Source organism: Pipistrellus kuhlii, unplaced genomic scaffold (assembly GCF_014108245.1).
Source record: "Pipistrellus kuhlii isolate mPipKuh1 unplaced genomic scaffold, mPipKuh1.p scaffold_m20_p_25, whole genome shotgun sequence".
In the NCBI taxonomy this organism is placed as follows: Eukaryota; Metazoa; Chordata; class Mammalia; order Chiroptera; family Vespertilionidae; genus Pipistrellus; species Pipistrellus kuhlii.
In genome coordinates, this window is record NW_023425524.1 from 9,590,409 (window position 1) to 9,603,562 (window position 13,154).

A 13,154-nucleotide genomic window follows, 5' to 3' on the forward strand; every position below is an offset into this window, starting at 1 on the left:
AGAGTACTACATGATGATTTTTCAATGTGTATGGAATATGGTACAACCATTAAGAAATATTAGGTCTCTAATGAAAGGTATTTAAATATATTGTTACTTAACAAAACAGCTTACAGAGTAATGTAATCTCATTTGTAAAGAAAAGATAGGGAATATGGGATTCCATATGAATTGTGTATGGTATGTGTGTAAGCTTATGTATACCCAGAAATTTTCTGAGAAGATATTCAACAGAAATGTAACCTCTGGACACAAGTGGATATTGAAAGTAAGGGGGCTTGACTCATGGAGATTTTCAGTTTCCACTTTACCTTTATAATATGGGGATATTCTCAGAAAAATTAAAACTTGTATAAATCAATAAGAAAAAGACAGTTCATTAGAGAAAATGGGCAAAGGGAGTAAACAGTTCAGAGAAAGCTCAGGTGTTCAGTAAGCATATGTAAAGTTATTTATCTATACTTATAAGTGGGAATAAATTCATTAAAAGAACAATGAGATATTATTTCACACCTATTATTTTGACATACACTTAAAAGTCTAATAATGCCAAGTATAGTTGGGGATGTGGGGAAAAGGGTAGATTTCATATAGTGGGGTGAGGGTGGTAATTGGTACACCACTTAGAAAAGAAAATTGGTTTTATGTGGTTACAGTTGAAAATGCTTCTATTTTTAAATGTATAACCGAGATAAACTTGTACACTTGTACAAATATATTCATTGCAACATTGTAATAATATAAAATAGGAAATAACCTATGTTTTAATGATGAGGAGGGTTGCATAAATTTTGGAGTATTCAAACAGGAATATCATAGCAATTAAAAAAATTAGTCATGATTGAATAAAAAGTGATCAAGTTGCAAAAGAGTAGATAAAAATTATATCATTCATGGAAATTTTCAAAATACAAAACACTTCTATTATTTTTAGTCACAGACGTGTCAAAGCATATGATGGGAATGCTAGTAGTATATGCTAGCTTCAGATTATTTATTATGTCAGGGGAGGAAACGGGGAGAATCCGATAGAAGTAAGAAGGCTACAACTTGTGTCTTATCTCCTTAAAAATAAAAAGGTCAGAAGTAAATGTTGCAAAATGTTTTGTATGTTATCTAGATGGTAGGTTGGACAGTGAGTGTTAAATGATTCTGTGTGCTTCCTGATTCTCTGAACTCTTAACGGTATTTGTAGTGTACTCCTCCAGGTGCCTATTTCTGGTTGACTTGTTGAAAGTCATGTAATACTGGATGTACTCTTTTCCCAAAATAGCAAGTATAATAAATACGTTGAATGAATGTTTGCGTAGTCTAACATTCCTAGATTTACATAACGTGTTCTCTATCTAATACCTTTTCTCCTTTCCAGACGGCATGTTTCCGCGAAGAGAGGGACGTGTTAGTGAATGGAGACAATAAATGGATTACAACTTTGCATTATGCCTTCCAGGATGACAACAACCTAGTAAGAATCATTTTTCAGTTTTATTGGGACACAATTGACACATATCACCGACTCGGTCTACAGCCCACCGCATGCTGATTTGACTTACATACATTGTGAACTGATTACCACCTTAGGTTCAGCTAGTGCCTGTCTTCTCATGTAGATACAATAAACAGAAAAGAAAAAGGGGGAACATTCTCCTGTGTTGACAGTTCTCAGGACTTCCTCTCCTAACAACTTCCTTATGTATCCTAGAGCAGAGTTAGCATTATATCCTAGGAGTTATTTATCTTATAACGAGTTTGTACCTTCCTGCAGTCCCCTCTCTCCGGCTTCCTACCTCTGCTAGCTGTGAGTCTGATTTCTGTTTCTGTGTGATTGGTGTCTGAAAGGACGAGGGTTTGAAAGATGAGAGGAAGGCTAGTGTGATCAGAGGACAGCAGTGAAGAGGAAAGATATGAAATGAGGCTTCCAGAGTATGGGTCATGCTGAGGAATTCAGATTTTATTCTCATTTCAAATTGGGCTTTAAGGGGAGTGTGATACAGTTTTATATTTTACACAGACCATCCTGGCAGCGGTGTGGGAGATGGATTTTCAGGAGCAAAACTAGAGAAGGAGCTCTGGCCAGGCGGCTCCGTTGGCTGGGCACCATCACATACACCAAAAGGTTGTGGGTTCGGTTCCAGTCAGGGCACATACTCGGGTTGCAGTTTCCATCCCCAGCCTGGGTGTGCACAGGAGACAGCTTTCGATGTTTCCTCTCTCATCCGTATGTTGGAGTGGAAGTCAGTGGAGGAGAGGAGTCAGAATGACTCCCGGTTTGCCATGTCTGGTTTGTGGGATTCAGTCAGTACTTGATGAATTAAGTTGGAGAAGCAGGGGGATGAGAACGTGTTCTTTGAATTGTCATGTGATTCATTTAGTGAGTCTGGTGCTTCTGAGGGCGAATGGCACTACACATCTGGGAGTTCTTATAAATCAGATTTCGGCAAACTGTGGCATGAGCTCAAATCTGGCCCACCATCCATTTTTGTATAGCCTGCAAGCTAACAATTGTTTTTATATTTTTAAATAGTTGGAAAAAAATCAAGAGAGGAGTAATTTATGGCTTGTGACTATTCTATAAAATTTGAATTTTAGTGGCCATGAAGTTTTGTTGGAAAACAGCCATGCTGTTGGTTTATGTGTTATCTACGGCTGCTTTTGGACTACAATGGCCAAGTTGAGTAGTGTGACAGAGACTGACGCTACGACAGGGAAACATACTGTGTGTGTTACTGCCATTGCTTTGCACTGCTGCTCAGCAGATTACAAATTGCAGTGACAGTAATAACGTGATAGCTTTGGAAGTGCTATATATATGTGTCATTGTTTTTGTTACTAGTGCATATGGGTTATGGAAAATTAAGGAGAAGAAAATATAGACTTCAAATACCATTCATTTAAAGCACAGTAGAGTGTGGATCGTTTTGTTAACAAGTTAAATGACAGCATGTTGTTCATTATGCAACTACACTGCAACTATACTAATAGAAGCAAATAAAAATGTTTGCACATTGAGCACTCATTCCATCATTCCTAACACAGAACAGCAGTCAGTAAAGTTAGAAAATTTAAAACAGAACATCTTATCACAGCAGAATTACTTTCCAAAACTAAAAAATGAAATGAGGCTGCAACTGTAGGAAGTTCCTTGAGTGGCTCATTTGTTAGCCAAACAGGAAAGCCATCCACCAATGCTGAGATAATTAAATCATGTCTGACTGCAGCAGCCAAAGAAATGTGTCCACAGAAAATTAACTTGTCTACGACTCTTAGCCTTTGGTGAGAACAGTTGCTCAAGAATTGAGGAAATTGGGAACAACATCAATGGCTGATTATAAAACCAGGGAAAGGATTTTTTAGTGGTTTTCTTTGGCTCTTGGAGTTGAAAGATGTTACTGATTCTGCTCAGTTCTTATTATTTGAAGAGTCAATGCTGAATTAGAAGTAACTGAGAAATTAGCCTGTATGAATAGTTTGTGGTACCATTATAGTCAATAGCATTTTCAAAGACGTTTAGAAAACACTCACCCGGCACAAACTGACTTGGAATCTGCTAAGATGTGTTACAATGGAGAGTGATGACGTGTGTGAAGCAGAAAGAGGCTTAGTTGGACATATACACAAATCATTGTTAATCAACAGGTTGTTTGCAGCAAATATTTTAACCTGCTATTTGTTATTGAACCAGTAGTATCAACATTGAACTTCATTAAGTCTCTTGGACACAAGTGTTATCATTTTCACAAATTTTTGTCAGAAATCAAAGCTGAATGTCCTGACCTGCTATACAGTACAGCTATTCAGTGGTTTTGTAGTGGTAACATATTGTTGCAATATTTTGAACAAAGGACCAAGGTTGAAATATTTTTGAACCAAAAAACCCATCCTCAACCATTATTGTGAAATACCAAATCACTTTAGAAAATAGCTTTTTCTGTAGAGTTCATATGTTTTAAAAATATTTTTAACCTAAATTACAAGGCAAAGCAGCACTTAGGGGAAAACAACAGTAATTCTATGGTGCTCCCTACCCCAGTTTTTAAAAATGTATTTTTCTGCTTTATGACATTTACAAGTTTTGTAATGACTGCTGATGATAATCTTATGTAGCTTTTTGTTAGTTGACAACAAAAGTCTTTTACTTATTGATGTTTGATCTTGGGTTACATTAAATATACTCTTTTTCACCCTTTTAAACATTTATTGAGAACATTTTATTGTTTCTTTCCAGTATCTAGTTATGGATTATTATGTTGGTGGGGACTTGCTTACTCTGCTCAGCAAATTTGAAGATAGATTGCCTGAAGACATGGCTCGATTTTACTTGGCTGAGATGGTGATAGCAATCGACTCAGTTCATCAGCTGCACTATGTACACAGGTGAGTAAGATGTTCTCTCACTGCCTCGTGATGTCTGGAGGCAGACGTCTGTTTATGCCAGTTTATTGAGGACTAAGATACGTTTCTCATCAGTCAGAGTTTTTATTCTGCGATGGTTTTAATTGTTTGCCTCTCCAAGGCACATCACATCCCTGAAAATGGCACACAATAATGAGATGAGCTAAGGTGAACAATTAGTGTAAGATCACTGGTAATTTATGCTGTGTTCAATATAGGGTAACATTCCTTATCACCTTTTTATTTTTATATTTGCCTTATTTTCTCCATTAGATTTTAAGCTTCTGGAGTTACAGACCGGTATTTTTCTGTTGTGCTCAGTGGATGTATTTTATTATTCCCCTCTGGTGGTTTTCTTTACTAGACCTTGAGCGTTGTGGTTGTTGCAAGGTTTCCTTACTGGGTGTGGATTTAGAGGTTGCTGCAGTGTAGTACTCTCATCATTTTATTTAATAAAGATGTAATATGCAAATGCTTATTGCGCTGTGAAGCATAACGACTGACCTTGTATCGACTGACTGACTGCATAACGACCGGATCACGTATCAGCAGGAGGGTGGGGCAGTGAGCTACAAGCTGGCAGCGGAGAGCTACAGGGGGAAGCAGGGCAGCAAGCTATGTGTCGGGGAGGGGGGGGATAAGGGGCGGGGAGAGCTACTGGAGGCGGGCAGTGAGCTACTGGCGCATGGATTCATGTACAGGGCTACTAGTCAAATCATATTTTAGGAACAGTTGTTGTTACCTGGTGTTTAGGCTAAATTATACTTAAATTTCAAAATTGGTTGCATCAGTTACTGTTGGATAGTGTCCAGTGGCTTTTAATTTCTCATAGTCAAGTTCTTTACCTAGTCATTTCTTTCCTTCTCACTTCATTCCATAATGGATTTAAATAACTTAAAGTAAGAATGTGTGCGATAAAGTGGAGGACTAAAATATGTGGGGTACTAAAGAGTTGTGAGATTGGAATTATATTTAAAAGTAAATAATATAGAATAGGATAAAATAACTAAAGAACAGACATTGTCAAGTGACGCTTTCGTATTTCTCATGCATACTCTTACTTCTTTCTGACGTCATAGTCAATTCATGCGAGAACGTCCACGTTTCAGATTAGGCTGGGGCCGCGAGGGCGCAGGCTCGCCGGCTTTTTGCGGAGCGGTCTCTCTCGGAAGGCTGGTTTCGTGGGACTTCCTGGTGTGTGTGTGCTCTCCTGTGTTTGTTTTAAAGTGAAGCACTGACTTGAACAGATTCTTAGGGTGGAATGTGCTTTTTGAAGTAATCTCTCCTTACCCTAGTTCAAAAATAAAACAAACACAAAACTAAAAACAATTCACTTATTCATGGATTTCTTCATAACTCCCGTTTTCCCCCAGTGGAATTTGTTCCGTATTCAAGGTTTGTGATGGCAGTTTTTATGAACCTCATCTACTTAATGTTAACATTTTATATATTATGTTTACCTCTAGTGTAAAATGTACTGATACGTTATAGGAAATGGATCCAACCTATTCTAATAGAATTTGCTGGGGAAACGCACAGAATTCAGTTCTGAAGCGTTTCCCTGATCCCCTAAGAATGTTATGAAGGACAGGCATGTGCTGGGCCTCCCTCCACCAGGCTTTGGGCTGATTTCATCTTTCAGGTTGGATTTGTGGCGTGATTTGGCAGTTATCCTCTTGGTACATGTAAAATCATTACCCTTTACCGTGAGAGAGAAATGCTTTGTGGCAGGAAGCTAATATAAAACCGCCCTCAGTCTCTCCCAGGCTGGAGTCCCATTTCAAAATTGTAATTTTTCATACTGCTAGTGGAGGAGGTAATTTTATTATACTCTGAAATTACTAAAGAATAGATAACATTATAGTTAAAATTTGTTAGCTATAGGTGAACTCAGGCTTTGCACCATAGTGAAATTATGTTACGTAGAGACAGTCACTGATTACAGTGCATTTGATATTTCAGTGACTGAGGATTTGGGGCCAACTTCAGAAATAGCAGGAACAATTTCAAAAGACCACCTTACATCTGACATCAACTGCAGATGTGGGTGGTTCCCAAAACCACCTCGGTTTCCATAACTTGCAGGGTCTCAGAGAACGCACTGAAAGCTGTTCTTAGTGAGTCTGTTGGTGGGAAGGGTGCAGCTGGAACCAGGCAGGAGGAGCAGCATGCAGGGCGGAGTCCGGGAGAAGCAACAAACGCACGGGAGAAGCACCGAGCGCATCATGTGTGATGGTGGCGTGGAGTGCTGCCAACTGGAAGCACACTTGGGCTTTGTTTTCAGAGTTCTGGGGAGTCTCAGCATGCTGCCTGCATGACTGACCATTAGTCTCCAGCCCTCCCCAGAGGTGGGGATGGTACCTCTAGTTTCAGAAATAAAACATACCGCATGTCCCATGTTAATTACATCGCTCATAAATCACAATGTTAGGCTGCTTGGTGGCCAAGTCCCAGCCAAACAAAGATACCTCTGGTGGCGTGACATCCCAGGAGCCTCCGGGACACCTCCCGTTGTCTGAGGGCAAAGGCCAGGCTGCTCTGTGGTGAGATCAGTTTTTCAATATACAGGACACCCATTGGCCTCCACTGAGGCTTTCTGTTGTTGTTCATCCTCACCCGAGGACATTTTCCCATTGATTTTTAGGGAGAGGGGAAGAGAGAGGGGGAGACAGAGAAACATCGATGAGAGAGAAAAACATCAATTGGTTGCCTGCTGAATGCCCTGACCAGAGCTTGGGCCAGGGAGGAGCCTGCCACCGAGGTACATGCCCTTGACTGGAATTGAACGTGGGTCCCTTCGGTCTGCAAGCTGACGCTCTATCCACTGAGCCACACCAGCTAGAGCTAGTGAGGGCTTTCTTTAAAAAAAAAAAAATCATATTTGTCTGGCTAATCTACATTTCGTATAGCATTTATATGATGGACATATTCAGTGTGAATATGCCTGCATGTGGAGGAGGCAGCTTGAACTGTTTGTTTTCAAGAGTTGTGTTAACTTTGAATATGAAATTGGATTTACCAAAGAAAAATCAGGTAAATAAGTATACATTTTTTAAACACATTGAAGTGAGAGACACATCAGTTGGTTGCCTCCCACAGGCACCCTGGGGATGACCCTGCAGTGGAGGTAAATGCCTTCCCCGGAAGCGAACCTGAGACCCTTCCATCCGCAGGCTAGCACTCTGCCCACAGCCAGACAAGCTTGGGGCTTTCCACTCCTTTCATTGATGACACTTGGTATCTGGTTGGCTGGCTGCCACTTTCCTGGCAAGTTGTCACAGATGTGAGTGGTTCTGAATTCCAGAAGTGATTTTGCTGGCCTGTTGTTCTGTTTATCCGTGGCTGTATAATATGTTTTTTAGAAGCTGAGAGAGATAGAATGTGTAATGCAAGGTGCATTAACACCTGTGGAAGGGTGTTGGCAGAAGCAGGATTCGAAAGTGGGACAAGCCATCCCTGACCGGTTTGGCTCAGTGGATAGAGTGTCGGCCTGTGGACTCAAGGGTCCTAGGTTCGATTACAGTTAAGGGCATGTACCATGGTTGTGGGCACATGCCCAGTGGGGGGTGTGCAGGAGGCAGCTGGTCAATGTTTCTCTCTCATGGATGTTTCTAACTCTCTACTGCTCTCCCTCCCTCCCTCCCTGTAAAAAAAAAAAATCAATAAAATTATTTAAATATATATATAAAAGAAAGAAAGAGGGACAAGCCAGACTGCATTGCAGGCCAGCCTCACCCAGCCCACTAGGCATTCTGGAGAGTCTGTGGCCCATCAGCATGGTGCTCCTTTAGCCAGATGGCTGCGTCGTACATTTCTGTGTCAGTCACGAGTGGCCGTGGCCGCAGCCCTCTCAGAAGACAGGTTCCTGTGGAGAGGCCTCTGGGAGCGTCTGCTGACGCTGAGGTCCAAGCCCTCATCGAAGGAGAAGCAGCACTCTGTGTCCAGCGCAGACCCTGAGTGGTGACTAATAGAAGACAGCACTCCCTCTGCTCACGGGTCTGCGGGGACTGCTCTCTGCTCTGCAGCATGAGTTGCAGTGACTCATCTGAGATCAGAAGCTCAGCTCTCAAGATGGCTTTCTCACAGGTGGTGTGGCTCCGCAGCTCCCCTTCAGCCAGGGAGCCAGCCTGGGCCTTTGTTCTTTCCACATGGGCCTTGCCAGGGCTGCTTGACAGTTTTTTGGTTTTGGTTTTGGTTAATTCTCATCCAAGGCTATTTTTTCCCATTGATTTTTCAGAGAGAGTGGAAGTGAAGGGGAGAGAGAGAAACATTGATGTGAGAGAGACACACTGATTGGTTGCCTCCTGCAGGTGTCCTGACTAGGGCTGAGGATAGAACCTGCTACCCAGGAGCCTGCAATCCAGTTCCTTAACTAGGAATCGAACCAGAGAATCTTGGGTGGGGAGAAGGGTGGGTACTCTAACCACTGAACACACCAGCCAGGACTGCTTGAGTTTCTTAACAAAATCCTGTCTCGGTTCTAAGAGCAAGTGTGTGGTTAATATGTAAGTGTGACCGTCTTTCTACCTATTTTTATTTGGGATCTCTTTCCATCCTGTATGCCAGTGAGCACAATCTTATGAGATAATGAAGAGCATTCTCTACTCAGTAGCTGTACCTACATCTGCCTGACATCTGTGGGGACTAGAACCCGCGGGCTGTTTCCCTTTGCCCACTTTTTCAGAAGCCTGGCGTGCAGAGAACCAAAGCGATCTCTGCATAGGTTGGCCCAGGTCAAGCCCTACCTGTGGCCTTTCTCCCGGGCGCTTTTCCTGTGGCCACTGTGAAATATATTAGATGGAAACAATAACCTGGAAGGAAAAGGAAGCCACAAAAGATCAAGCTGCAGCCGAAACAGGTTTGGCTCAGTGGTAGAGCATCGGTCTGCGGACTGAAAGGTCCCAGGTTCGATTCCAGTCAAGGGCATGTACATTGGTTGCGGGTACATCCCCAGTAGGGGGTGTGCAAGAGGCAGCTGGTCGATGTTTCTCTCTCATCGACATTTCTAGCTCTCTATCCCTCTCTCCTCCTCTCTGTGAAAAATCAATAAAATATATATTTTTTTTAAAAAGGTCAAGCTGCAGTATGGTTGGAAAAGAAGGAAGGGATGTGTCTTCTTTGTTTGAGGTGATCAAGTACATGGACTTCACATAAGTTTTAGGCCTTCCTCGTGCCCAGTAATTTAGGTCATATTTAGCATCTGCTAGATGGAAAATCATTTCCTGCTCCCGTGAGTACTCTTAAGTTATACTTCATATCGGTATTAGACTTTGTTCTCAAAATAAAAATAGAACATAAATATTTCTAAACCCAGCTGATGGCTGGAGGGCTAACGCACACCCTCCTGAGCCTTACTGATCAGACGAGCAGGAGGGCGTTCCCCCTGTGGGCCTTTAGGGACAGACGGACTTGTTGTTCAGCCACGCATAGACTGGGGCTGGGGAGTGCGTCAGACGGCAAGATAATCCGATATGAAAGGTATAATTTTATTTCCTGCAGGACAGGGACCAATTAGGGTTGTCATTATAAAATTATTGTGTTCATCTATGATCTTGCTATCCATTAATTAACTGTCTTGACTGGAAAACACTGCTCACTGCAGATGATTATAGTGGCTTAGTCAGAATATTTTCATATTCTTGGATTAAGTGATTCATATACAATACTTACATACATGTCTTTTTATTTTTTATTAACTGTAGTCAAACAATACTGCATGTAGTTAAAATAAAACTCAGCTAGTATAGAAAAGATTATATTGAAAAACAGTTCCCCTCCATACCTCTCATGTTTGCTTTCCAGTGGCCAGCACCTGGAACTGCTTTAAGCTAATTTTTCCTGGTGTTTAACCTCATATCTCTAATATCCGATAGCTAAAGCTGATATCTCTCGGTATAAAATTTAGACATATATTTGCATTTTAGAATTGATTATATTTTTTGTTAGGAAGAGTTGCTGAATTTAGTAAATACTTTTTCAGTGAAATAGGAACTGATGGATGTTTCCTTAACTCGCTGTGTGTGTGTCACCCCTTACAAGTCGAGCAATGTCTTTCCTCTCAGTAGTTTCACGTCTGCATGCACAACCTAAAGAAATGCTCACACATGAAGCACTAGGAGACATTTATACAAAATCACCTCAGCTTTTTGTGTAAGAGCAGCATAATAGTCTAAAACAATCAAATTGTTGGAGACAAATCTAAATTTTATAAGCAGGGGGAATTGAGAAATACATCTGGTATATGAAAGTATTCCATATAGAAATGAAAATTAATGAACTAGAGCAAAATTTGTCAACATGAAAAAAATTTTTAAACATATTAGAATAAAACCAAGTTGCAAAACACTACACACAGGTTTGTATTAGTTATAAAGTTTAAAGACATTCAGAAAAATTTGGAGTCCTATGGTTTCATTGGTATTTACTAATCCTCCAATAACATGAATGCATGGACAGTGGTCTGGATTAGACCTGTGGGTCATAATTTGCCAACCTGTGATGTATGACACACTCAAAGGAATTACCGTATTTTTCGGACCATAAGACACACTTTTTCCCCCCCAGAAGTGGGGGGGAAAAGTCCCTGCGTCTTATGGTCCAAATATAGCCTACACATATACTTTTAAAAAAAAGTTTTTTTACTTGCCCGGCTCTGTGTGGTCTCTGTGTGCTTGCCCGGCTCTAAAATGGTTCTAAATGCTGCTGTTTACTTTACAGGGTTGATTACATGTGTTTATGACTGTGATGTTGGGTTTTAATGCACATAAAATATTTTAGGACACTATTCGTTTCAGAATCTTTTTTTCTTCATTTCCCTTCTCTAAAAACTGGTGCGTCTTATGGTCCAGAGCGTCTTATGGTCCGAAAAATACGGACCTTAGGTAGTTAAGGTATTACTAATATTATCCCCTCTTACAGGTGAGAAAATTGAGGTTTAGAGGCCTCAATTGGTGTCATTTAGGTTAAATTGCAATATCCCCATTAACCACATGGCAAGATAATTTTTTGTGTATGTAATGCTTATAGAACATCCTTTTTCTTTCTCTAAAGGTAGAGTGAATTGTGAAGGTCTAATCTTATAGTTCTTCACAATTATAATCTTTAAGAGTATGTTTAGAAACTGCATTGCTGGGTTGTCTTTACAAAATTATTTTATGTATGATTTTTCTATGTTGCAACATGTTTTATTGTTCAAATGGAGAAACATATAAAAACTGATTTGATTTTATTATTAGATGTTGATATCTTACAAGCCAGTTACTTAATAATAATAGGTACCTTTATATAATATACACTAGAGGCCCGGTGCACGAAATTTGTGCATGGGGTGGGGGAGTGTCCCTCAACCCAGCCTGCACCCTCTCCAATCTGGGACCCCTTGAGGGATGTTAAACTGCCTGTTTATTTATTTATTTTTTAATATATTTTATTGATTTTTTTACAGAAAGGAGGAGAGAGGGATAGAGAGCTAGAAATGTCAATGAGAGAGAAACATCGACCAGCTGCCTCTTGCACACCCCCTACCAGGGATGTGCCCGCAACCAATGTACATGCCCTTGACCGGAATCGAACCTGGGACCCTTCAGTCCGCAGACCGATGCTCTACCACTGAGCCAAACCAGTTTCGGCTAAACTGCCTGTTTAGACCTGATCCTGGTGGGTGGGATCGGGTCTAAATGGGCAGTTGGACATCCCTCTCACAATCCAGGACTGCTGGCTCCCAACTGCTCACCTGTCCGCCTTCCTGATTGCCCTAACCACTTCTGCCTGCCAGCCTGATCACCCCCCAACCACTCCCATGCCAGCCTCATTGATGTCTAACTGCTCCCCTGCCAGCCTGTTTGCCCCCAACTTTCCTCCTCTGCCAGCCTAGTCACCCCTAACTGTCCTCCCTTGCAGACCTGGTCCCTCTCAACTGCCCTCCCTTGCAGCCTGGTTCCTCCCCAACTGCCCTCCCCTGCTGGCCATCTTGTGGTGGCCATCTTGTGTCCACATAGGGGCAGGATTTTTTACCACATGGGGGCAGCTATTGTGTGTTGGAGTGATAGTCAATCTGCATTTTACTCTTTTATTAGATAGGATAGAGGCCTGGTGCATGGATGGGGGGCCAGCTGGTTTGCCCTGAAGGGTGTCCCGGATCAGGGTGGGTGTTCCCTTGGGGCGTGGGGCGGCCTGGGTGAGGGCCTGTGGTGGTTTGCAGGCTGGCCACGCCCCTTGGCGACCCAAGCAGAGGCTCTGGTATCTAGAACTTATTTATCTTCTACAATTGAAACTTTGTATCCTGGAGCGGAGTCAAGCCTCCTGCTCTATCTGTGGCTGCCCCCATTTCTGTTTGGTTTTATGTATCTTCTATAATTGAAACTTTGTATCCTGGAGTGGAGGCTAGGCCAGCCAGGGTGTGTGGCAAGCTGGGCTTCCTGTATTGCTGCGGAAACCCAAGCCTCTCCACTGCTCTCTGTGGCTGCAGCCATCTTGTTTGGTGTTTATTTGCATACTCACTCTGATGGGTGTGGCTTGTGAGTGTGGCTTGAAAGGAGTGATGGTTAATTTGCATGTTACTCTTTTATTAGGTAGTATTATTATTAAGCAATTGACTCTGTTGTTTTCTAAAGTCCTCTTCATGAAGCAATTTCTTTGTTTTGTCATGATATACAGTAATTGAGAATTATCTACATTTACATTCAAGGTCTAGGCAGTACATTTTTCCCTGTTTAATTTTATGGGTCAGAAATTAGTATGGCTGGTGGGTATTAAGTGATTAT

General features: G+C 41.6%; 1 protein-coding gene across 15 annotated transcripts in view; it reads left to right on the forward strand.

Moving 5' to 3' along the window:
• The window catches only part of CDC42BPA (CDC42 binding protein kinase alpha), a 181,502-nt gene that overhangs the window by 67,001 nt on the left and 101,347 nt on the right, over positions 1–13,154 (forward strand). For all 15 annotated transcript variants that reach the window (XM_036453671.2, XM_045587148.1, XM_045587145.1 and 12 more), the window contains 2 exons: positions 1,370–1,465; positions 4,226–4,374. In XM_036453671.2, the coding sequence (XP_036309564.1) occupies positions 1,370–1,465; positions 4,226–4,374 (245 nt within the window). The remainder of the gene's footprint in view (positions 1–1,369; positions 1,466–4,225; positions 4,375–13,154) is intronic.